At 44.8% G+C, this 26,539-nt stretch overlaps 1 protein-coding gene, 1 non-coding gene and 2 pseudogenes across 3 annotated transcripts in view; 3 read left to right on the forward strand and 1 right to left on the reverse strand.

Moving 5' to 3' along the window:
- AK4 (adenylate kinase 4) overlaps positions 1-24,053 on the reverse strand; it is a 96,229-nt gene extending 72,176 nt beyond the window's left edge. The window contains exons 1-2 of one of the 2 annotated variants that reach the window (XM_070367893.1): positions 24,011-24,053; positions 23,208-23,479 (exon numbers count right to left, since the gene is read on the reverse strand). In XM_070367893.1, coding sequence (XP_070223994.1) covers positions 23,208-23,352 — 145 coding nt within the window. In that variant the 5' untranslated portion in view covers positions 23,353-23,479; positions 24,011-24,053. Of the gene's footprint in view, positions 1-23,207; positions 23,480-23,678; positions 23,979-24,010 lie in introns of those variants that run through there. The other variant, XM_070367892.1, reaches the window with a different exon arrangement.
- On the forward strand, positions 3,554-4,303 carry LOC102268083 (large ribosomal subunit protein eL19-like; annotated as a pseudogene).
- On the forward strand, positions 6,782-6,854 carry TRNAE-UUC (transfer RNA glutamic acid (anticodon UUC)). Its single transcript has one exon. It is a non-coding gene; the product is annotated as a tRNA-Glu (tRNA).
- On the forward strand, positions 15,970-16,875 carry LOC102269758 (large ribosomal subunit protein uL30 pseudogene; annotated as a pseudogene).
- Positions 24,054-26,539: the final 2,486 nt, after the last annotated feature.

The following is a 26,539-nucleotide window of genomic DNA, read 5'->3' on the forward strand; positions in this document are numbered from 1 at the left end:
ACTTGTACAACTCACTGTTACTCACTTCACCCCAACCTCAGTCCTTTAAGATTTGGTCTCTATTTAAAACGTTGGTATTTTGGCACTTCCCTGGTAGCTCAATGGTGAAGAATTTGCCTGCCAATACAGGGGTCACAGGTTCAGTCCCTGATCCAGGAGGATCCCACATGACAAGGAGCAACTGGGCCCATGCAACACAACTATTGAGCCTGTGCTCCAGAGCCTGGAAGCCACAACTGCTGAGCCCACGTGCCGAAACTCCTGAAGGCCATGAGCCCTAGAGCCCACGCTCCGCAAGAGGAGCCACTACCGTGAGAAGCCTGAGCACCGCAACTGGAGAGTGGCCCCCTGCTCGCAGCAACTAAAGAAAGCCCACATGCAGCAACGAAGACCCAGCACCAGCCATTAATAAATAAAAACAGATCTTTAAAACAATAATTTTTAAAATGTTGACATTTGGCTTATTTTACTCCATTAAACTATTTATCTTGATGACTGATTTTTTTGGCAGCCCTTTAAATTTTTTACTTAAGGAGGGTGCCTTGCTCGCTCTTTTAAACTTAGCCTCAGCCCTGCCAAAACATATTAACTTATTTCACACAAGGAAACTTGATGAGGCAGCTCTATCATGACTCTCATTTATAAATGAATAAACACAAAAAGGTTAGCCATTGATGCTTTGCCCAAATTCCTACAGTTCATGGCCAAGTCAGACTCCAAACCCAGCTATGTGGGTCATAGCACAAACTCTTATTAAAGGCAACTCTCAGAGCTTTCCATCACTAAAGTATCTGGCATGGGTGAAACTGATCAGGATCCTGTGGGGCCCCGCTGGACACAAAGTCTTTCTGGGTCCCCTATTTCTTTTATTTATTAATTTGGTTAGTTGCAGCACACAGGATCTTTGATCTTCATTGCATCCTGTGGGATCTTTAGTTGCAGCATGTGGGATCTAGTTCCCTGACCAGGGATCAAACCTGGGCACCCTGCATTGGGAGCTCAGAATCTTAGCCACTAAACCCCCAGTGAAAGTGAAAGTCGCTGAGTCATGTCCAACTCTTTCTGACACCATGAACTATACAGTCCATGGAATTCTCCAGGCCAGAATACTGGAGTGGGTAGCCTTTCCCTTTTCCAGGGGATCTTACCAACCCAGGGATTGAACCCAGGTCTCCTGCATTGCAGGCAGATTATTTACCAGCTGAGCCACAAGGGAAGCCCAGTGAAGTCACCTCCATTTCTTATTTAAAGGATAAAGGCTTCAGCCTCCTTCCTAAACCTTCCCAGAGATCTAAAGGGCAGATTCAAACAACTACCAATCAGGGAAATAAGGGATGCAGAAACAAAGGAGGAAGAAACAAGAAACAGTACAGTGATTAAAGCAGCATCCTGGCTCCTCCTCAAGGGAATACATAAGAGTATGTTTGAGTTCTTCTGTAGGAACTAAGACTCCACTCAGGGAGGGGGTGGTAATTTTGGAGCACCACTCTGTTACCTCACCACCAATAAATCAGAAGAAAAGTCACACATCCTGTAACCCTCACCCCAAATTTTATCTATAGAAACTCTTCCTCAAAAGCCATCAGGGAGTTCACGGGGTTTTGAGCACAAGCCACTGGTCTCCTTGCTTGACCCTGCAATAAAACTTTGCTCCAAGCTCTGATTTTTCAATTGATTTGGTCTCATCTCTCCTTTGGTAACCTAAGTTGCTACAATTCCGGGTTTCATAAAATAATATGTAGGAAACAATCCAAATAAGCTATAATTAATGACAATCTGGGTAAATTCAGTCATGAGTTGTTCATTGCTGATCTGTGTCCTGCAATATTTAGGCTGATTAATTCCATCCAGAATTTCTCCTGGAATCTTTCTAATTTGTCCCTAATTCTCAAAGGGAACCAAGAAAGCAAGATCACTCAAGGACAGCACTACAGAGCTGAATAGTCTGGAGTAGCTGGTGTCTGAACTTAGGTCTTCGCGCTAATCTTCAAATACTGTCAGCTTTATGAGGCTACATGAGCTACACTGCATTGCAGGACGATGTTCAGAAATACTCCCAAATAATGTATTCATTTAGGAAGTAGAATATAGAAGTAAATCCACTATAACTGTAAGCAGATAGGGTAGGAGGTCCCCGGAGAAAGAGAACCAGGAATGGCTTTCTTGACATGAGAACGCATTTTGGCCTAAGAACATTTTGTGATCTAACCCTGATCAGGATGCTTGCCCTTGAACAGGTCTCAATAATGATCTTAAGGGAACAAAGGAATGCTAGAATAGAGAAAAGGCAGTCAAACAACAGTTCAGTGATAAAGTAAGAGTCCTAGTTACTCCTCAAAGGATACACATAATAATATATCTTTCAGTTCTGTTGGAACTAAGACCCCAACCCAGATGGAAGACAGGATAAGGATGCTGCCCTCCAGACTTCAATCAACCAAGACTAAGATTGTTGACCTTTGCCCCAATTCTAGGCTGAACTCTCCTGGCTCAAGCCCCTTCATGAATATGCATGTAGCCTTAGCTTAAACTTCCCTGATTTTGCTGTTTGGGTATGCTGCTTTGAGAAAGATCACAAAGTACTTGCTGCAAGTAATAATAAGTCCTTCACTCTACAGTACTTTGGCTTGGTTGTGTCTATTGGCTCAACATCCACCAAGAGGTGAACCTGGCTTTCTGGTAACTTAGGTGCAATGATCCTGCCACATTTAGCTAGCTGTCAGGAGGGATGGCCACTGCAGATTAAAAGGGCCATAGTGAAATCAGGCTGCAAAAGAACCTAGAAATGATATCATGGGAAGAATGGCTGGGGGAACAAGGGCTATTTTTCTTGGGGGGAAAAAAAAGACAACTTAAGTCAGAGAAGTGGTGCCTAGCAACTATTTTCAATTATCTGAAGAGCTAGTAGATTTAATTTATGTGACAACAAAAGACTGAAGTTGGATAAGTGGATGACAGTTTATAGATGACAGTTTCAAGGAGTTGGCTTTCATCTCAGTATGAGGGGGAAAAAAAATCTTCCAACAATTAGACCTGTCCAGCAATGAAAGAGCCTGCCTCCAGAGGAGGCAAGTTGGCTGTCAGCAGCTGTAGAAGGGATCTGACACAGAATGGCCACGTGGACAGAAGGACTTAAAATCCCTTCCAATTCTAAGATGTTAAGAAATGGAACAAATAATTAAACTTAACACAGTCATTGTTATGCGTAGTGTTTAGCTCCTAAGAACCCTAGAAAACTGAAACAAAACTGAGTTCAATGAAAAGGTTTTGCACTTTCATCTTATTCCAAGCTGCACTCTTGATTTTTTTTTTTAAAGCTAAGCCAATGAAGTAATGCAAGTTGAAAGTCAATCTCCCTCTTTGAAAAACTAAATTATGTCCTGAGATGGTATTTATAGTTACCATTTAAGAAAACTGGGAAACTACTCATACATGCAATCAAAATTTTATAGCTCTCCTACAAACTACATTGGCTATTTTTACCAAGACCTATAGGGGTCATGTAGAAGAAAAATACAGAAGCATCTGTGTTAAAATTTAGGAAAACCAAGCAAAGCAAAAGTTGAATTTCAGTTATGTCAGTTACTCTGTTTATTAGAAGACCTTGAGAAAATCTAACCTATCAGATAAAGAGGTAAAGTTAAGACAACTGTTATTTTCCTTTCACTGCTGTGGCCACAGCCATGAGTATGTTGAGGCTTCAGAAGAGGCTTGCCCCCAGGGTCCCTCTGCTGTGGCAAAATGGTCTGGTTGGACCCCAAGGAGACTAATAAAGTCACCAAGGCCAATTTCCATCAGCAGATCCAGAAGCCAATCAAAGATGGGCTGATCACCTGGAAGCCTATGACTTCTTGGACTCAATGGTGGAAAAACACCTTGGCTCGCTGGAAGGGCAGGCATATGGGCATAGATAAGTGAAAGGGTACTGCCAACGCTCGAACGCCCGAAAAGTAACCTGAAAGCAGAGGATGAGAACTGCCTGGCTGCTCAGAAGATACCATGAATCTAGGAAGACTAACCACCACGTGTATCGCAGCCTGTACCTGAAGGTGAAGGGTAACATGCTCAAAAACAAGTGGATTATATCCACAAGCTGGATATATATCCATGGAATATATATATATATATCATGGAATATATCTACAAGGTGAAGGCAGACAAAGCTCGCAAGAAGCTTCTGGCAGACCAGGCTAAGGCCTGTAGGTCTAAGACCAAGGAAGACCTCAAGCACCAATAAGAGCAGCTTCAGGCCAAGGAGGAAATCATCAAGATTCTACCCAAGGAGGAAACGACCAAGAAATAAAGTTCTCCCCCTCTTCTCTGTACATAGTAGCCTCAGCAATTGCATAAATCACACATTCAATAAAAACAAACCTTATTCTGCCTTTAAAAAAAGAAAGAAGAAAGAAAGAAAACTGTCCTTTTAATGATGACACAATTTTTAAAAAGAAATTTTCCCTGCCTTCCAAAAGAGGTACACACATAAGTAGCTTCGTTTGGATAAGAGTGGAAACAAGGGGTTTCCCTTATGGTCCAGTGGTTAAGAATCTGCCCTTGCAATGCAAGGTACGTGGGTTTGATCCCTGATCCAGATCCAGCACATCTCAGAGCAACTAAGCCCGCAGGCCGTAACTACTTTAGTCCAAGAGCTCAGGAGCCCCTGTCACACAATTAGACGCCACAACCAAAGCTTCTGAGTACCACAACAAAGACCCAATCAGCCAAATAAATAAATTAAAAAAAAAAAAACAGAAATAAGACAAATTCAAAGGAAAATAGGACAACACAATTAAAACAATGAGCAAATGCTTACAACCTCTGCAGAACAGAGAATGGTTGAGTGGTGAACACACACATACACTCACACACACTCACACACACACCCAAACACATCCCCTAAACACCACTGGATTATGTCACTGATTCCATTCAAAGCACCACATTCACTGAGGAAGATTTTAAATGAAATGAAAATATGTAACTCCAGAGAGGAGGAGAACAAACCAGAGACTCCTCTTATTTGCCAGGTATTTGACATAAATAACCTCCTCTGACCCTCCCCAAAGCCCTGTGAAATAGGATTCTTACAAAGGAGGAAATCAGGTTCATTAACTTCCCCCAAATTTACAAAGTCAGTAAGACGTTGAGCCCGAGGTATGCATGACTCCAAAGCTCAACAGTATTTCCACTATGCCATGGGGCCAGCTTCAGTGCCAGCCACTTGCTACACCAAACCCACAAGGGTTCATGTCAACTGGAACTTCCCACAGGTATGGACTGCACCCCTCTGTTAAATGGGACCGCTGTCCCTGACAATCGCTGGTTTCAAACTTCAAAGGGCTGCATTTGGATCTGGCCTTGCCCACCATTCCCATACAGTCACATCTAATGTCACCACTTCAACTTCTCCCAAACACTTCTTCCCACTATTTCTAAACTACTTCTAAACTTCCCACTATGGTCTAAACCGTGGTGACACGACCCTGGCTGTGCTCCACTTCCTTCCCACCAGTCCACTGGTCACAGTCACACCACTAAAGGAATTTGAGGAAGGCACTCCCCATAGTTTTCCTATTTACAAACTCCATCTGGGATTATACAGACAGCCCATCTCCCGCCTCCACCAGGAATATTTCCAGCCTATTGCCTATAATCCCCAACTCTAGGTTTTAATCAAAATACCCTTAATTTTAGTCACCTACTCCCAGACATGATCCTTCAAAAACACCCTTCTCAGGACTTCCCTGGAGGTCTGGTGGTTAAGACTCTGCTCTTCCAATGGAGGGGATATGGGTTCAATTCCCCATCAGAGAACTAAGATCCCACATGCTGCATGGTGTGATGAAAAAGCTGAAAAGTTAAACAAAACACCCTGCTCCCATTTTTCCACCTGCCAGTACCTAACCCATCTGTAAAGGCCCAGCTGTAATGCCATCTCTCCCATAGCTTTCAGTTACTCTGTCATCCCAAAGTGTAACAAACAACTATTACACACTGCCTGTGTTAGATACTGGTGATAAAAAAATGAACTCCCTCCACTGTTCTTATAATAAAATTTTCATGCCTTTTTATAGTATTCAGTATAATCTCCCTGATAAAACAATTAATTTGCTGTATGTTTTACCTTGTGAATTTCTTAAAGGTGGAGACCATTTTTTTATTCCTAATAACAAGATGCCATTGGAATATCTTGATTTAACAAGTGCTTGCTGCTGCTGCTACTGCTGCTGCTAAGTCGCTTCAGTCGTGTCCGACTCTGTGCGACCCCATAGACGGCAACCCACGAGGCTCCCCCATCCCTCGGATTCTCCAGGCAAGAACACTGGAGTGGGTTGCCATTTCCTTCTCCAATGCAGGAAAGTGAAAAGTGAAAGTGAAGACGGCAGCCCACCAGGCTCCTCCATCCATGGAATTTTCCAGGCAAGAGTAGTGGAGTGGGGTGCCATTGCCTTCTCCATAACAAGTGCTTACTGAAGTTTAAAGTCTAACCATTTGTCTGATACCATAACAACCTCTTAACTGACCTTGGAAGTTTCACTCTAGAACCATCCAAGCCAGTTTACAAACAGCCTGAATGACCTATCAAAAATGTGAATCAAACTGTCAATTTCCTATTTAAAAACAATGGCTTCACCTTAGATTAGGTGAAGGTGTCTTAGCCACATCACTAAAAACACAAACAGCAAAAGAAGAAAAAAAAAAACAGATAATTGGACTTCATCAAAATTAAAAACTTTCCACAGACACCCTGAAGAGAGTAAAAAGACAATTCACAGGGAATTCCCTAGTGGTCCAGTGGTTAGAACTCGGCACTTTCACTGCCAAGGGCCCAGGTTCAATCCCTGGTTGAGGAACTAAAGTCTCACAAGCCGTGCAACATGGTCAAAAAGATATAAACAGACAATTCACAGACTGGGAGACAATATATGCAAATTACATATCTAATAAGGGACTTATATCCAAAATATATAAAGAATTCAACAATAAAGGACAAATGAGCCAATCTTAAAACAGTCAAAGGATTTAAATAGACATTTCTCTCCAAAGAAAACATACAAATGGTCAAAAGGACACGGGAAAAAAATGTTCGACATCATTAGTCCTTCAGTTCAGTTGCTCAATCATGTCCAACTCTGCGACTCTATGAATCGCAGCACGCCAGGCCTCCCTGTCCATCACCAACTCCCGGAGTTCACCCAACTCATGTGCATCAAGTCGGTGATGCCATCTAGCCATCTCATCCTCTGTCATCTCCTGCCCCCAATCCCTCCCAGCATCAGGGTCTTTTCCATCCCAGCATCAGGGTCTTTTCCAATGAGTCAACTCTTCTCATGAGGTGGTCAAAGTATTGGAGTTTCAGCCTCAGCATCAGTCCTTCCAATGAACACCCAGGACTGGTCTCCTTTAGGATGGACTGCTTGGATCTCCTTGCAGTCCAAAGGACTCTCAAGAGTCTTCTCCAACACCACAGTTCAAAAGCATCAAGCCTTCAGCACTCAGCTTTCTTTATAGTCCAACTCTCACATCCATACATGACTACTGGAAAAACCATAGCCTTGACTAGATGGACCTTTGTTGGCAAAGTAATATCTCTGCTTTTGAACATGCTATCTAGGTTGGTCATAACTTTCCTTCCAAGGAGTAAGCGTCTTTTAATTTCATGGCTGCAGTCACCATCTGCAGTGATTTTGGAGCCCTCAAAAATAAAGTCTGACACCGTTTCCACTGTTTCCCCATCTATTTCCCATGAAGTGATGGGACCAGATACCATGATCTTCATTTTCTGAATGTTGAGCTTTAAGCCAACTTTTTCACTCTCCACTTTCACTTTCATCAAGAGGCTTTTGAGTTCCTCTTCACTTTCTGCCATAAGGGTGGTGTCATCTGCATATCTGAAGTTATTGATATTTCTCCCGGCAATCTTGATTCCAGCTTGTGCTTCTTCCAGCCCAGCATTTCTCATGATGTACTCTGCATAGAAGTTAAATAAGCAGGGTGACAATATACAGCCTTGACGTACTCCTTTTCCTATTTGGAACCAGTCTGTTGTTCCATGTCCAGTTCTAACTGTTGCTTCTGACCTGCATATAGGTTTCTCAAGAGGCAGGTCAGGTGGTCTGATATTCCCATCTTTTTCAGAATTTTCCACAGTTTCTTGTGATCCACACAGTCAAAGGCTTTGGCATAGTCAATAAAGCAGAAATAGATGTTTTTCTGGAACTCTCTTGCTTTTTTCGATGATCCAGTGGATGTTGGCAATTTGATCTCTGGTTCCTCTGCCTTTTCTAAAACCAACTTGAACATCTGGAAGTTCACGGTTCATGTATTGCTGAAGCCTGGCTTGGAGAATTTTGAGCATTACTTTACTAGCATGTGAGATGAGTGCAATTGTGCGGTAGTTTGAGCATTCTTTGGCATTGCCTTTTTTTAGGGAAATGCAATTCAAAACCACAATGAGATACCACTTCACACCCACTGGGGAGGCTAAAAGAAAAAGACAATAACGAGACTTGACAAGGAAACAGTCATTGGAAAACTCATTCTTTGGTGATGGGTATGTGTAAATGACGAAGCTGCTTTAGAAAATAGTTTGGCAGTTCCTCTAAATGTTAAACAGTGTTACCACATGACTTAGCAATTTGACTTCTAGGTATACACCCAAGGGAGATGAAAACATGTCCACACAAAAATGTGTATAGTGATGTTCATAGCAGGAAATGACCCAAGTGTCCATCAAAGAATGAAAAAATAAAGTGTGGTATAGCCATCTAATAGAGTACTATTAGGCAAAAGAAATGAAGTACTGACACATATTACCATATAGTTGAATCTCAAAAGCATGCAAAGTTAAAACAGTCAGCTGCAAAAGAAAATTATGTATTATATGAGTCAACTTATATGAAAGATCAAAAAAGGCAAATCCATATAAACAAAAAGTAGGTTAGTGATTACTAGGAGCTAGAGGGAGGAGGGGAATGGGGAATGACTGCTAATAGGTGCAGGGTTGCTTTCTGGGGTAATGAAAATGTTTTGTAATTATATAGTGGTTGCACAGGGCTTCCCAGGTGGCCCAGTGGTATAGAATCCACTTGCCAAAGCAGGAAGATGCAGGACACCGGGTGGGAAAGATCCCCTGGAGGGGGAAACAGCAACCCACTCCAGTATTCTGGTCTGGATAATCCCATGGACAGAGTATCCTGGCAGGCTACAGTCCATGGGGTCGCAAAGGGTCAGACACAACTGAGCATACATGCATGATGGTTTCACAACTCTATTAAAAAAAAGCACTGACTTATGCACTATAAAAGGATAAACTTTACTATATGAAAGCTATATCTCAATAAAGCTAAAAAAAAAAAAAAAATCCATTGCCTTGCATCCAGTTATAATGAAGTCCTAATTTCTGGCCACCCTACACCTTTCCAGCCACTTCTGCCGTCTCCTCTGCACTCATGATACTCCTGAGACACCTGTCTCCTCTCTTCTCCACTGATGGAAAGCTCACTCCTATATTACAATTTGTCACATGTTCATCCTTCTGCCCAAGTCTTCACATACCTGGCTGCCACGCTCACGTTCAGAGCTCAGCTTATACATCATCTGTTCAGACAGGCCTCCTCCGACTTCACATTCTGAAGTCGTCTTCCCAGTCACTCTGTCACTGCACTATTATATTTGCTTCATAGTACTTATATAACAAATAAGGTGTACAGTTATCTCAGTTGTTTTTCTTTCCTGCCCTAGTAGGATTTCAAAACTTCTGTTGAGCTAAACTAAAGCTAATGAATTTCCTCTTCAGATGGTGAAAGACTGTAACTTAAGTTATGAAATGGATCATCTTACAGGGAGGTGATCATGAATGCCGTGTTAGAGGTACAGATGGGTATGGGAGAAATTCCAGATTAGAAAATGACATATAGCTACAACAGCTGTGGAAAAGCTTCATAGAAATGATGGGGCTGCAAACAGACTATGAGAGATTAACTGAAGTGTGAAAAGCATTATGGGAGAAAGGGAGAAAGTTATATCTGAATAACACCCTCCCTCAACGATGTTCATGACCTCAACACTTCACCCACATACACCCACCATGACTCATGAGAATGTAACATGGAACCTCGACCTTGAATCCTTGACAGTAAACGCCTCAAAGACACTTGTGCATACCTCCCCCTACCTAACTCAGGCACAGAAACATTTTTTAAGGGACTATAATAAGTTAAAAAGTACAAGTATTATTCCAGAAGTCTTACCATTATGATGAGAAACAATTTCTGCCTACTCACAAATACATATGGTTTCTATTTTAGACCTCTTTTGGCCCATTTTTATGGGAGAAAAGAGGAAGTCGGTGTTTCCTATTTTAGAATTTTTTTTTTTTATGTTTTAGGGACAGAGTAGTAACAGCAACAAACCATGTATCTCCAGCTCACCATTAAAGGGTCTGCTCAATCTCAGTGGACTTGTGGAGAGCTAAGCTGCAGATTCCCTGCCACTCCTGCCCAATGTGACATTTCTAAGACAAAGTAGATATTCACTAGCTACTGGAGCACCTGCAAGGCAGCAGGACACAATGGAAAGTTTAAACCCCAGCCATGCAGTCTCAAGTTTGAATGCTAGCTTCTCTATTTGACTGTCTGATGTAAGGCAAGTAGCTCAACCTATCTGATGCCATTTCTTTATTTATAAAAGGAGATATTACTTACAACTGCTCCAGATTTGTGTGTGGACTAGACAACGTGCATGGGCTTCCCTGGTGGCTCAGACAGTAAAGAATCTGTCTGTAATACAGGACCTGGGTTTGATCCCTGGGTTGGGAAGATCCCCTGGAGGAGGGCAGGGCAACCCACTCCAGCATTCTTGCCTGGAGAATCCCATGGACGGAGGAGCCTGGCGGGCTACAGTCCATGGGGTCTCGAAGAGTCAGACATGACTGAGCAACTGAGCGTGCTGCACAGAGAATGTGCGTGCTTGACCCACTGCAAATGTCAGTTACAATGATCAAGTCACAAGAATTACAAAGTGCCAGGCTCACAGGTTGCTGGTCAATTAAAAAATGCTTTAGAATGGAAAACAGTTGATTTCTAGCTTCTTGGGAATTTGATGAGCAGGAGTGACTTTGCATTATTTCAATACTATCAGTCTCTCTGGCCAAGGAAGAGATGCTTGCTGCCAGACCTGTCGTTTAACCAGTACAAGAACCCTTGGAACTTGGAAGTGAGGCTGTTAAAATATAACATCAGCCATCTAATTGGGACTGCATGAAGGTCTACAAATGAGACCTTTTGTACTATGTCTTAAAGGCCAATCAGAACCAAACATCAAGTGATGGAGGGGAAAAGGCAGAGTAATCTGAAGCCTCTATTACCTGATTTAAAATATATTTTAAAAATATATATTTGTACATATATCTAGTTCACTAAAAAGACAATACACAGTTGATATATCTGATTCACTGTGAAAGCATGCTAAAACTTAAAAAAAAAACAAAAAAACAATTTCCAAGTCTTAAGTCTTTTCACAACATGGACCACACACAGTGCTAAAGAGAAGACTAGCATAATATGAAATGATTTAATAATTTACTTGGTAGATTGTTAAATGTGCAATTCTTCATGCCCTTCAATAATGATTGTATTTATAGCTAATCGTCTAGAGCCAATTTACTCTAGTTTCAAGATCAGTTGCCGTCACTGACCCAGGAATTGAGTTTCAGGAAGTTAGAAACAGAAGATTAAAAGTTTCCTGGTACCATATGTGTATGGATCTTAAAGGTAAGCACAGTAATGGAAACTGGAAAAGGTGATATGAAGCAAGAATAACAACCCTTTCCTTTGATAATATGTATAATTAAAAGAGTATGTATAATAGAATGATAATATGCATAATAAAAAAGGGTAAAACAGGAGATTGAAAAAGCTGGCTTGAAACTCAACATTCAAAAAACAAAGATCATGGCATCTAATCCCATCACTTCATGGCAAATAGAAGTGGAAAAAGTGGAAGAAAGGACCGATTTTCTTTTCTTGAGCTCCAAAATCACTGTGAACAGTGACTGCAGCCTTGAAATGAAAAGATGCTTGCTCCTTGGAAGGAAAGCTAGGACAAACTTAGTGTATTAAAAAGCAGAATAAAATAAAATAAAATAAAAAGCAGAGATATCACTTTGCCGACAAAGGTCCGTATAGTCAAAGCAATGGTTTTTCCAGCAGTCATGAATGGATGTGAGAGTTTGACCATAAAGAAGGCTGAGCGCTGAAGAATTGGTGCTTTCAAATTGTGGTGTTGGAGAAGACCCTTGAAAGTCCCTTGGACTGCAAGGAGATCAAACCAATTAATCTTACAGGAACTCAATCCTGAATATTCATTGAAAGGACTGATGCTGAAGCTTCAATACTTTGACCACCTGATGTGAAGAGTAGACTTGCTAGAAAAGACCCTGAGCTGGGAAAGATTGAAAGCAAAAGGACAAGGGGGCAGCAGAGGATGAGATGGTTAGACAGCATCACTGACTCAATGAACATGAATTTGAGCAAACTGCAGGAGACAGTGAAGGACAAGGAAGCCTGGTGTGCTGCAGTCCATGGGGTCACAAAGAGTTGGACATGACTTAGCGGCTGAACAACAATATTTACAGGGTGAATGAGGTCTAAAATGATAATATACAAGGTGTGATCAAGTCACAAAAGCAAGGATCCCATGGACTTCAAATAAGCCCTGGAGGAGGGATTCCAGGTATTTCATGTAAACATCCACCTCTCCTCACCTCTTAGTTAAACTGACTTGTCAAAATTCAGCTCAGAAATATCCTCCGAAAAGCTTTCCTTAACTCCATGCAAGCATGCTAAGTTGATTCAGTCATGTATGACTCTGTGCAATCCCACAGACTGTAGCTTCCCAGGCTCCTCTGTCCATGGAATTCTCCAGGCAAAAACAGTGGAGTGGGATGTCGTTTCTTCCTCCAGAGGATCTTCCTGACCCAGGGGTTGAACCCAGGTCTTCAGCACGGCAGACAGATTCTTTACCATCTGAGCTACCAAGGAAGCCCCCTTTAACACCATATGTGTGTGTGTTAGTCGCTCAGTTGTGTCCAACTCTTTGCGACCCCACGGAGTGTTGCCCACCAGGCTCCTCCATCCACGTGATTTTCCAGGCAAGAGTGCTGGAATGGGTTGCCATTTCCTTCTACACTTTAACAGCATACACAAAAATAAACTCAAAATGGATTAAAGAACTAAATGTAAGACCAGATACTATAAAGCTCTTATGGCTGAACACGAGTCTCTTATGTCTCCTGCATTGGCAGGCGGGTTCTTTACCACTAGTGCCACCTAGGAAGCCTCTTCCTTTAACCCCATTTCCTCCTAAATGCTGGGTAGGCTGCCTCTTCCCTATGTGCCCAGGACCTACAAACACACACCTTGCAGCCTTTCATCCACTGCATACTTGTTTGCCTCACTGCCTCTCCCAATAAATTTACAGCTCCTTCAGGAAACAGACCTTGACTCACCTCTTTGTATCCCATAAGCCAGTACTGCCTGGCACTCAAGCCTTTGTTGAAAGATATAATCAAGGGACAGTCAGCAAAGCGTATTTTTGTATACTGAAAGACTGCAAATAACCCACAGGCAACTGGTTAAATCACCATTCTCAAAGTGTGGTCCAAGGATCTCTAAGGGTCCACGAGACCTTTCCCAGTGTCTGTGAATCCCCTCTTTCTCTAACCACATATTTGTGTAAAGCCAGATTCTCTTCCAATACTTTCATCTGACAACACGGCAAACTGAGTAAGAAACCAGATGTGAGATTCTAGCTTTCTTCTATTAAACCAAACATTACAGAGATTTGCAAATATGCTACTCTCCTTTGGAGTTTGTTCTAGAAAACAGTTCTTTTTTAATAGAAATAGGTTAACATGGGTTTATTACTCTTGTGTGTGTTAGTCACTCAATCGTGTCTGACTCTTCAAGACCCCATGGACTGTAGCTCACCAGGCTCCTCTGTCCTAAGGGATTCTCCAGGCAAGAATACTGTAGTTGGTTGCCATTTCCTTCTCCAGGAGATCTTCCTGACCCAGGGATCAAACCCAGGTCTCCTGCATTGCAGGCAGATTCTTTTACCATCTGAGACCAGAGAAGCCCAGTTACTCTTACTTTTAACAAATTAATAAATATTTTTAAACTTTCTTAGTTTTGATTTCTAGTACAGTTAATAACCATAGGTAGAACCTGTATAAACAAAGACTCTTTGGGGTTCTCAATGTCTTTTAAATGTACTAAAAGGTCCTGAGACCCAAAGAGTTGAGAATGAGTCAGTTAAGGAAACAATGGTATAGCTGTATGATAGGAGTATGCAGCCAATTTTTTAAAAGAATATGGTAGGTTGATAAACACTAGTAGAAACCAATGTCCAAGCTATAATGCTAAGTTTTTTAAAAAAGGACAGGAAAAAAAAAAAAAGGACAGGGACTTCCCTACTGGTCCAGTGGCTGTACCTGTGCTCCTAACGCAGGGGGCCTGGGTTCTATCCCCAGTCAGGGAACTAGATCCCACCTGTCACAACTAAGAGTTCCCATGTCGCAAGTAAAGATCTTGTGTGCCGTAATTAAGACGTGTGCTGTGTGTGTTAGTTGCGCAGTCTTGTCTGACTTTTTGCAACCTCATGGATTACAGCCTGCCAGTCTCCTCTGTCCATGGGATTCTCCAGGCAAGAATATTGGAGTGGATTCCCATGCCCTCCTCCAGGGGATCTTCCCGGTGCTATGCTATGCTAAGTCACTTCCGTTGTGTTCGACTCTGTGTGACCCCATAGATGGTAGCCTACCAGGCTCCCCCGTCCCTGGGATTCTCCAGGCAAGAACACTGGAGTGGGTTGCCATTTCCTTCTCCAATGCATGAAAGTGAAAAGTGAAAGTGAAGTCACCTAGTCGCGTCCGACTCTTAGTGACCCCATGGACTGCAGCCTACCAGGCTCCTCCGTCCATGGGATTTTCCAGGCAAGAGTACTGGAGTGGGGTGCCACTGCCTTCTCCGGGATCTTCCCAAACCAGAGATCAAATCCAGGTCTCCTGCATTGCATGAGGATTCTTTACCGACTGAGATACCAGAGAAGCCCGGGTGACATGGCACATCAAATAAATAAATATTTAAAAAAGAAAGAAGGGCAAAACAAAGTATTGATATACATGTACATTTTTTAAAGAGGTACCACTAAACATACATATATATACACACACACACACACACACATTTTTAGGATGAAATCCAAGAAAAGTAAAAAGTACGTATCCCTGTGGAAAGTAACTGGGGAACCAGAGGTCAGGGATGGGAGAGATTTTCCACACCATTCCTAGTGTATCTGAACATTTTACCACCTGCATGTATTATGTGTGTGCTCAGTCACTGAGTCATGTCCACCTCTTTGCAACCCCATGGACTGCAGCCCTCCAGGCTCCTGTGTCCACAGGATTTTCCAGGCAAGAGTGCTGGAATGGGTTGCCATTTCCTGCTTCAGGAGATCTTCCCAACCCAGGGATCAAACCCAAGTCTCTTGCGTCTCCTGTATTGGCAACAGATTCTTTACCACTGCACCACCTAGGAAGCCCTCTACATGTATCACCTTTTTCAAAAAATCAAGAGTGTAATAAAAATTACATTGAAATAGTACAAAGCATTAAACTCACATCGAAGAACAGGTTGTAATGCCACTGGAAAATATTAAATGATACACTGTGAAGTAAAACAAGCCATTTTCAAAACAGTAATACATAATATATTCTTAAAAAACTGTCGGGAAGATATTCTGCACATAAAAAATATTAACAGTTATTATTTCCTCCTAGTTAGTGTTAGTGCAAACACAAATTTTTTACTTCCTCATCTTTCTTGCATTTCTAAACCTTGGGTAACTTAACGTGAACTATTTATACAATCAGAAAATCAATGAAAGGCCTCTTTCCTGGATGGAACCATGGAGAGTGCAGAAAAGAAAAAAAAAAAGAAGGTTCCTGCTGTGCCAGAAATCCTTAAGAAAAAGGCAAAAGAATTTTGCAGAGCTTAAGATAAAATGCCTGAGAAAGAACTTTGCCCAAAAGATGCTTTAAAAGGTAAGGAGGAAGTTAATCTATGAAAACGCTAAGCAGTATCACAAGGAATACAGGCAGATGTACAGAACTGAAATTTGAACGGTAGGATGACAAGAAAAGCTGGCAACTTCTCTGTGCTGAGGAACCCAAATTGGCATTTATCATCAGGATCAGAGGTATCACTGGTGTGAGCCCAAAGGTTCAAAAGGCGTTGCAGCTTCTCCATCGCCATCAGATCTTCCAAGGCACCTTTGTAAAGCTCAGCAAGGCTTCAAGTAACATGCTGAGAATTGTGGAACCATACATTGCATAAGGTGTTACCCAAACCTGAAGTCAACAAATGAACTGATCTACAAGTATGGTTATGGCAAAATCAACAGAATTGCCCTGACAGATAACATGATGCTCAATCTCTTGGCAAATATGGCATCATCTACATGCAGAATCTGTTTCATAAGATCTACACTGCTGAAAAATGTTTCAAAGAAGTAAACAACTTCCTATGGCCCTTCAAACCGTCTTCTCCATGAGGCGGAATGAAGAAAAGGACTACCCATTTTGTAGAAGGTGGAGATGCTGGCAGCAAGGAAGACCAGATCAACAGCCTTATTAGAAGGATGAATTAAGGTATCTACCGCTATTTTTGTAATCTGCTCACTTAATAGAGACTGCTTTCAAGCTGAAAAGAAAGAAAGAAAAGAAAAAAGAAAACCAAAGAAAGCGTTTAAATATGCAAGTATAGGGAATTCCCTGGCAGTCCAGTGGTTAGCACTTCACACTTTCACTGTTGAGAGCCCGGATTCAATCCCTAGCCAGGGAACTAAGATCCTGCAAGTGTAGCAGTACCAATGAGGGGTGTGGGGGTGGGGGTGGGGATGTTGAAAAATAAAAATATACACAAAAGTATGTGTATCTATGTCTATATTAAATAAAATATTTAGTAAGCAAAAAAGTACATGAATAAAGCAGCACCAGGGTGGCGCAACAGTAGAGTCCCCCTGCCAATGCAGGAGATGCAGATTCGAATCCTGGCTTGGGAAGATCCCCTGGAGAATGGAATGGCAACCCACTCCAGCCATCTTCCCTGGAGAATCCCATGGACAGAGGAGCCTGGTGGGCTGCAGTACACAGGGTCACAAAGAGTCAGACAAGACTGAGCAACTAACACTTTCACTTTTATCTGCTGAATGGACTATAATACAGAAACTTTAAATGGTTTTGAAGAAGTGGTAAGAACACAGGAAAATGCTCACAATATCCAAGTGGGACGCCAAGTTAGTTTGTTGGGGACGGCAGGGCAAATATACAGGAAAAAAATAACTTGTTAGAATTTCCTAGTGTCAGTGTGGAATAGTGGGTAATTTTCACTCACCTTTTCAGTTTCTTTCACAGCTTCGCATTTTTCAAATTTTCTACAAGGCATGATTTTGGTCAAAAAAAACTACTTTTAAAAAATGACCAGGACTTCCCTGGTGGTCCAATGGCTAACGCTCCATGCTCCCAATGCAGGGTGCCCAGGTTCAATCCCTGGCCAGGGAACTAGATCATGCATGCCGCAATGAAGACTGAAGATCCTGCGTGCTGCAAGTAAGACCTGGCACAGCCAAATAAATATTTTTTTTAAGTGGATTTCCATTAAAAAATGACCACACTGAAAAGAGGCTCAGATTCAACTATGCATGTGTGAAAGTCAGTCTTATTGTCATGGGACCTTATTCAAGTCAAACAGTTCTCTTGAAGTATGCGTGAAAACCCTCAAAGAAATGAGAAAAACAGGGGGGTGTACAAGTGGACCTGCAGACAGGAGAGATGCCTCCAAACTTGTCAGGTCCTTGACCTACATCCTGAGTCTCACCAAACGAGGGAAAAAATATGGAATATCCCATACTCTAGAAATAGCAGACTAAGCCAAGACTTTGTATGATCTCCAAAAACATGAACTATTAATATTTAATGTTGTTCTAAATACATTGGTGAACATTAGTCTCTTTAATACAACTTCTCCAATTGTCAGACGTTTTCATTCTTACATAAGAAAAGACACACATTTATACTTAATGAGCATTAAAAAAAAAAAAAAAACCTGAACCTTCTGAACTAGATCATCTTTTCAGGAGAGGCTCAGCCCATAGACTAATTTGAAATGCCAATTCCATCTGCAAACCTCAGCAAGAGCTGCAGTTAATATTAATTAAGAGCAGAAACAGGTTTGTTATTGAACATCTTTTCTCTCAAGTCCAGGATGCTTCCAAATGAAAACTTTCCAATTTCCCTGCACTTTAGATAGTAGATCCAGTACAAACCTTAAAACAGGAGTCTCACACCTTTCAGAGGGAGGTTTCATTCACTGATCACTCAACAAATGAAGGTATCACTAAATATAAATGGGGGCGGTGTTTGTTTTGGGCCACACCATGCAGCATGAGGGACTTCCATTTCCGACCAGGGACTGAACCTGCACCCCTGCAGGGGAAGTGGGAGCATGGAGTTTCAACCACTGAACTGCCCAAGTTCAGTCCCAAGGTTTGGGGAATAGTGGTTTTTGGTATGTATTTTCTTATTTGGCTGTGCCAGGTCTTTGTTGAGGCTTTTTAGTTGAGACATGTGGGATTTTTTCTTTTTCTTTTTCTTTTTTTTTCAGTTTCAGCATTTGGGCTCTTGTGGCTCACACCATAAAGAATCTGCCTGCAATGTGGGAGACTCGGGTTCGATCCTGGGTCAGGAAGATGCCCTGTAGAAGGGAATGGCAAAAAAAAAAAAAGGGAATGGCAATCCTCTTCAGTATTTTTGCCTAGAGAATTCCACGCACAGAAGAGCCTGGTGGGCTATAGCCCATGGGGTCACAAAGAGACGGACACAACTGAGTTACTAACACACATTCATGCTCTAATTCCCTGATCAGGGATCAAACCCAGGCCCTCTGAGATGGGATCACAGTCTTAGTATAACCACAGGCCTTCTTCTATATCCTCTGCTTTAGCTCCTCTCTGAAGTACCTGCTGCTGCTGCTGCTAAGTCGCTTCAGTCGTGTCCAACTCCGTGCGACCCCACAGACGGCAGCCCACCAGGCTCCGCCGTCCTTGGGATTCTCCAGGCAAGAACCCTGGAGTGGGTTGCCATTTCCTTCTCCAATGCATGAAAGTGAAAAGTGAAAGTGAAGTCTCTCAGTCGTGTCTGACTCTTCACGACCCCATGGACTGTAGCCTACCAGGATCCTCCGTCCATGGGATTTGCCAGGCAAGAATACTGGAGTGGAGTGCCATTGCCTTCTCCTAGATAATAGTATTTGATGCAAATTTCCTGAGTTGCTTTGCTGATGTGAAACCCTACTCCACCAAACTATTTGGTGACCATGAGCACATAGCCCCAGGCCTCCTGGAGCCTAAGGACAAATAAGTTTAACCCCTGTAACACCACTCTGCTGCCTCACCATCAGGCAATCAGAGAACTGTACACTGGCTGATCCTGTACCCTGAGACACTCACCTGCCCTTTAAAAATGCTTTGCAAAAACCCTTTAGGAAGCCTCAGGATTTTCAGGGCATAGGCCACCTCCTATCATGGACTTGCAATACACCTTTCTTCGCTCCAAACTCTGACGTTTCAGTTTAGCTTCACTGCACAATCCGGCACATGAACTTGGCATTAACATTAGCCACTGGACTACCAGGGAAGTCCCAAATTTTAATGAACTCTATTGAGTACCAGCTGTGTGTGTGTGTGTGTGTGTGTGTGACATTCATGCATATGTATGCAAACACACACACAAAAGCTAATATTTTTTATGACAGTGTCCCAGCTTCTGGCAACTTAAGAGAACTCTCCCATCTATTTACTCATTCAGTGTGCTAAAAAAAAAAGTAAGCCAAAAACTTGGGGGTGGGTCTTCAAATAAGGTATTTGATAAGTCTCAGCCTGCAGAGCTTCAGGCAGACCAGGCAGAGCCAACAGGTGACAGATATCACAAAGCTCATCTGAGATCCATAGTAAACACAAACTTTTATCACAAATCAGAGCTAATTAAGCAGAATGGACTTAATCACTAAAGGCTGTTTGACTCTTCTGGGAAAGATGTAGATAGAATTTATGACGGTGTCTTCATCAGACTTGTTGAACTCCTTTTATTCATTAGGCATTTGTCAGATCCATCCTTTAAGTCTCTCAGTGGCAACTGGACTATGGTGAAGGTAGAAAAAAATACTGCTATAGCCCCCAGCACCTAGATCACTGACATACAGCAGGTATTCAGGAGGTATCTACTGGATAAATCAGAATACATTAGCTGCACTGCATCAGAAGTGTATGTGACAGCAGCAATAGAATTCACAAGCTATGTGCAAAGAGATGAATTTTGCCAGGGCAGGTGAGGGAAAATTGCCCAAATGTAATAAGTAGCCACTCCTTTCCTGGAAGAGCACCTTTTCACCAGGCAGTAACGGCAGGAAAACCATGTGGACAGGAGTATGCCCCAACCCTGCAGGTTGCAGCAGATGGCCTGAGCTACTTTCCAATTCAAATTCTTACCAAGGTTTTACTTCCTGGGATTTTGCTGCACTTCAGCATCTCCTTCAAACCTTCAACTATAAAGGGGCACCTACGGAGCGGTCATTGTGCTTCTCTGCCAGGAAATTAGTGAAAAGCAAACAGCAAGTAACAGAAAAATAAATGCTGTGGAATGGTTTCTTATTTACCAGGCAACGAGCCTGTTAAGACTCATATCTTCTGAGAAAAATAACCCAAGAGCACCCTCCCAGTCCACTAGAAACAAGCCACTTTCAAAACAGTCATTGTCCTTTATTTGTCCTCTTCTTCTTTCCCTGATAGTGCTTTTGTTTTTTGGGGGTTTTTTGGCCCACAGCACAGTGGATCCTAGTTCCCTGACCAGGGATCGAACTTGCATCCCCTACACTGGAGGCACAGAGTCTTAACCATTGGATGGCCAGGGAAGTCCATTCTTGATTAAGTTTTACTTGATTCATGCATAAACTACTTGATTCCCAACAGAAAAAGATAATTTAAACATTGCAGAGTCACTTTTTACTCCAGGGAGAAACACTGGCAGAGAAATGAAGGCACTTGAAAGAGAACGGACACTAAAATTCTGAACAAAGGAAAATTAAAATGAACAAGATAAGGGAAAACAACAAGTGGAAAAGTTTTCAAACCCCCTAAAAAAGTGCAGAAACAAGCGACTTCCCATCACATTCTCTTCAAAAAAGCAGAGTGGGCTTCCCTGGTGGCTCAGTGATGGATAATTCTCCTGCCAGTGCAGGAGACATGGGTTCAATCCCTGAATTGAAGAGAGAATTCTAAAAGGCAAGGAGAAACTAAACCCACATACCACAACTATTCACAGTGCTCTAGAGCCAGGGAATGGCAACTACCTGAAGCCCACGTGCCCTAGAGCCAGTGCTCTGCAACTTGAGAAGCCAGGATGAGAGGCCTGAGTGCCGCACCTAGAGAGTAGCCCCCACTCTGCAACTAGAGAAAAGCCCAAGCAGCAAGGAAGACCCAGCACAGCCAAAAAAATAAATAAGTAAATCATCTTTTTTAAAAGGAAAGAGCCACTAATTCAGTCCCAGGATGGATAGTGCAAAGCCTTCATGCCAGAAGGAGGCAAGTTACCGAGTCAGGTACAGAGAAGGCAGAAAAATGGGCTCAATCCCACCTAGCAGTTTCCTCACCTCATTATACCCACTGAGAAGCCCCACCTGACCACAAAACCCACCTGGCCACCTAGAGCCAGCCTACCCTCTCACAGTTCTCCCCCCACCCAAACTGCATTCCAAACAGGAAAGGAGTAAACTGCATTTGAATGTGTTATTAAAATTAAAATAGACCCAGTTGTGGTAACAATACCTGCAAGAGAAAATTCCAGGTGCAATCAGGTATACAGGACGCAGCCTTCTGAATGTTGAAGGGTGGGGAACAGCATTATTGAAAACCAAAATAAAAGTTTGCTCTTAAAACCTGCTTTAAGAAATAAGGAGTAAAATTCTGCCTTTGAGATACTTCTTAATTCCCCGCCTCTTTCAGGCTTTCCGTTTTCCAAGCACCGTCCTCCACCCACCTCTGTCAAACTAATCTGTGCTTTTGTAAAGAAGATACCGTAATAGGCTATAACCACCTAGGAACAGATGAAAACAGAAGACAGAGGGAAGCACCCCGTTTGCAATAACAAGTTTTCATAAATGAGTTGCTAATTCTGCATCCCAGAAGGGCCAACTACCTCGCAGCAGCACCACAACTACCTACCTCTCGCCTTTTAATGCCAATTCATTATGAACTCGTGTGAACGCGGGGTGGGAGGAGAGGGGAGAAGGGCCGCACTGACAGGCTAAGGAGAGCAGGCGACCTGTAGCCCCAAATTAACCAGGCAAGCCAAGGGAGGCGTTCTCAAGAAGCCATTTCCAAGGAGGCTGGATTCAAACTGTAATTTGTCAGATCAAATCTCCTAGTCTCCTAAGGGTCAGGCCCCGGCTTGAAGAGGAGGGGAAGTTAGTGGTGAGAGTTTACCTTAGAAGGCGGCAGGGAACAGACAGGCCTTTCAAAGCCACCCAGGGCTCTGCCCAGAGGCCCCGGGAGGCGTGGAGGGGCTGGAGCGGCGCGCGGCTGCGAGCCCCGCGGCGCCACAGGTTCCCCAGCGCGCGGCAGGGCCCGACTCCCACAGGTGGGCGGCGCTCGGCCCGGGGGGCTCTGGCGAGAGGAGGGGATGCTACGGATCACGAGGGACGCGGTGAACTGGGTGGGAGACGGCCAAGCGGTGGGATGGCTTGGTTTTAAGGAAGCCGGGCGAGAGAGAAGCTCCGGGTTTTCAGCTGCCGCGATCTGCTGGTTGGTGACCCGCTTTTCGCCAAGGCAAGAGCAGCCCGTGGCGGTGTGGGAGTGGGGCTCGCGCCCCTCCTACCCTCCGCCCAGCTAGCCTCGGCCTCCTCCCGGGCGCGGTTAAGCCGCACGGCCGCGGGCCACCAGCTGCATGCGCCCCGGCACGTAGGAGCCTGCACTACCACATGCGGGCGGGGGAAGGGCGCCCGGGGACCGAAGAGACTCAGCCCCTGGCTGGCCCTTCGCCTCCCAGCCTCACCGGATCCCGCGTCCGCTCACTCGCCCCCGCTCCCTCTCACCCGTGTTGGCCTTGATGTTCTCCCGCAAGAAGTGGCCGCTGGAGAGATGCTGAAGGCCAAAGTTCTGGGCTATCCTCTGGCACACGGTGCCCTTGCCCGAGCCCGGCGGCCCAAGGATGACCGCACGCAGGAGTTTGGAAGCCATTGCCTCGGAGAGGAGGGGGAGGCCGAACTGACAACCGGGACAGCGGCCTCGGAGAAGCCCCGGGAACTTTGTTTCTTCTGCCCCTGCCTCTGACACCCTGGGCTCGCGCGGAGATTCGCCGCCGCCCCTGCAGGGGAAGGAGAGACTTTGAGACAACCCCTCCTCTCCGCCCCGCGCCTGGGCGGCTCGAGGGCGGAGTAAGCGCCACGCTACACCTCCCCGCCCTCAACGCCCCCACTCTGCGATCCCGGAGAACTCCCGAGCGCCCGCCCCTGGCGGGGGTAGCCCTCGGGAGCTTGGAGTGGGGTCAGCCCGGCCAGGCCCACCTCGATCCTTTCCTATATCTCGTGCCCCACGCCCAGTCCGAGGAAGGGGTCGGGCATCCCCACGCCAATCTCCACCGAGTGAGACAGCCGGAACAGGCGGTGACTCCAAGTGCGCCTCCAGTAGCCCCACGCCGCGGCGGCCTGGGGGCTGAGCCCCAACCCGGGTCCCCGCACGTGGGCAGCGTTTGGTCCGCGCCTCCGCCTCTCCCCGGCGGCTGTCACATCCCCGGGAGTGGCAGCGGCCGCCTCCGCAGAGGTCTGAGGGATGCTCTCGTCGCCGTGGAGCCAGAGTCCGGCGCCTCTCCACCCGGAGAAGTCAAATAAACACACACCTTGGCCGGGACGCGGCCCTCTGCGAGGCTTCTAGCCCAGATCCCGCTGGGCGGCGCCGCCTCCGCCCGCCTCCACTCGGAGCCCCGGCCGGCCGCGCGGGGCTCGCGCCTTACGTAAGCCGGGAGACCGGCTCCGCGCTAGCCGGCCGCCTGCGCTCCCCACCCCGCCCCAGTCCTGCCGCTCCGCTCCCACCCGTCCCCTCCGCGACCTTGCTCCCCGAGACGCCGTGGGGCCCGCGGGGCAGAAGGAGCGTGGAGAAGACGCACGCGCCAGAAACCCCTCTTTTGCGGTAGGTTAGGGAGCCGGTCTCCTGTGGAAAGGAAGGAAAAATACAACTTGTTGAGTGCCTACTGTGCGTCAGTTTCGGAGCTAGGCGATTTCCGTGAAGCAGTAACAGTTCCAGGTAGGGCATGCACGATGGACGAAAAAGGAGGCTTGGAGTACGGCCCTTCATTCATTGAGTCAGTCATTCAACAAAGGTTTATTGAGCGCCTACTGTGTGCCAGACACTCTAGTCCCTCAGCATATAGCTGCGAACCAGAGATGGACTCCTACCCTGTGGAAGTTACATTTCAGCGGGACTTTTGAACTCTCATTTGCACGACTCCAAAGCGCAGGGTTCTTGAGTTAGAAGGAAAAGGGAGAGGGGAGGGGGAGTTAGGAATGATCCTCCCCTCAGGATCTCACAGAGTTAGGAATGATCCTGCCCTCAGGGTCTCATACACTGGTTCCAGAACTGAAGAAGCCACGACGTTGGCACTAAATTAACAACTCAGTCCCAATGGATGCTATCTTCTCCCTAGCCTTCCCAGCGCATCCCAATATCCCAATCCATATTCTCTTTAAATCTGTTCCCGCCCCACACAGAGCCTTCATATTCCATTCGGACTTAGTGTGATAACCGCCTGCCCACAAGTCTCCAGCTTCCGGCCGTCCATATGTGATGCAGCTGCTAAAGTGCGAATCAATTTCCATTATTTCCTCATCTCAGATATTATCGACCCTTCAGCATAAATGAAAAAAAAAAATCGTCAGCAGGAGCACACAGGTGCCTTCCGTACACCTCTGCCATCTTTCCACAGGCCTTCTGTCTCCTGCCATTGCAGAAATCCCCTGCAGGATTCTGAGCACCCCCACACGTGGCTCACCAGTTCCGGAGGGACAGCGTGGAGAAGAGCCTACTCTAGCTTCCTGGCTGCTCTGTCTGTGTTGGGGGGCTGGGGAGGGGGTGAGAGAGACTGGCGTGGGATCCCAGGTCCCAGCCCTTCTCCTCCACACACTGATAGCCAGACAGAGCCTAATCTCTCCTTACCCAGGAGCACCCCCAGGCTGCCAACCCCCACACCGCCAACCCCAGGTCAGTATTTGTTCCAAAGGCCCCTTCCCCTGTCAAAACTACCTCAGTAATTTCCCTGGTGGTCCAGTGTTTAAGAATCCGCCTAATGCAGGGAGTCACAGGTTCGATCCTGGATGGGGGAAGATGCCACATGCCCTGGAAACTAAGCCCATCTGAGCCCAGCACTGCAACTAAGAGTAACTCCTGCTCTCCGCAACTAAAGAAAGCCCCAGCAAGGCAAAGGAGACCCAGTGCAGCCAAAAATAAATTAAAATTTAAAAACTATCTCAAAGTTCTGTGAACATCAGAGAGTTGTTATATAGAGCCCTTTTAGCCCTTCTTCTGGAAGCAAAGAGGGGAAAGAGCCTCTGGGGCTTTGGAGGGGATGACAAATCTCCCCTCTTCTTCCTGCCATGTGCCCTATAATATATAGCAGACACTCTGCAGTCCTTCTCCAACCTGAGCATGCATCAGAATGACGTGGAAGGCTTGTCAAAACTGACTGCTGATCCCTACCCCCAAAGTCTCTGATTCTGTGGGTATGAGGTGGACATTTCTAACTAGTCCCCAAGTAGAGCTGGGGCTGCCTATCTTGAGAGCTCACTTTGAAAACCACTGCTCTTAGGAAATCAGTATTCAGACATATGTGGTCTGGATTCCTCCACCTGCTGTGGGATCTTTGGCCCTTAACCTCTTTCTAAAATGAGATTGGATTTAGCTGGTGCCAGAGGTCCCTTTGTATTTACCAAGAACTGATTCTGTAAGTTGCCACAGGAAAGACAACTTCTAGCCCCCACAAACTAGATGTAGATAGCTTACCTTGCTATGTCCCAGTTCTTTTGCCTAGTTTTGAAATGTCTTCACCAACATCACCTTATGGTGTCAGGCAACTCTGCTAGCCACCCACATGAACATATATTATGAAACAAAAAAGGAGTTGTGACATAGGTAAACTTAAGAGAAGCCTGGCTGAGATTAGAACCTGACATTTCACAAGAGCCCCAACGGACCTTTCGTGTATATAGCCATCCTCAGGTCCCACAACTCAGCTGCTGATTGGAAGCAGTAGAACTGGAAGACATGGGTTTGGGAGTCAAATACCCTAGGATTCAAGTGCAGCAGCACCATTCACCAACTCTTCAAGCTCTTGATGTCTGTGAGCCTTAGTTTGCTTATCTGTAAAAGGGAAATA

This window comes from Bos mutus, chromosome 3, assembly GCF_027580195.1.
Source record: "Bos mutus isolate GX-2022 chromosome 3, NWIPB_WYAK_1.1, whole genome shotgun sequence".
Classification (NCBI taxonomy): Eukaryota; Metazoa; Chordata; class Mammalia; order Artiodactyla; family Bovidae; genus Bos; species Bos mutus.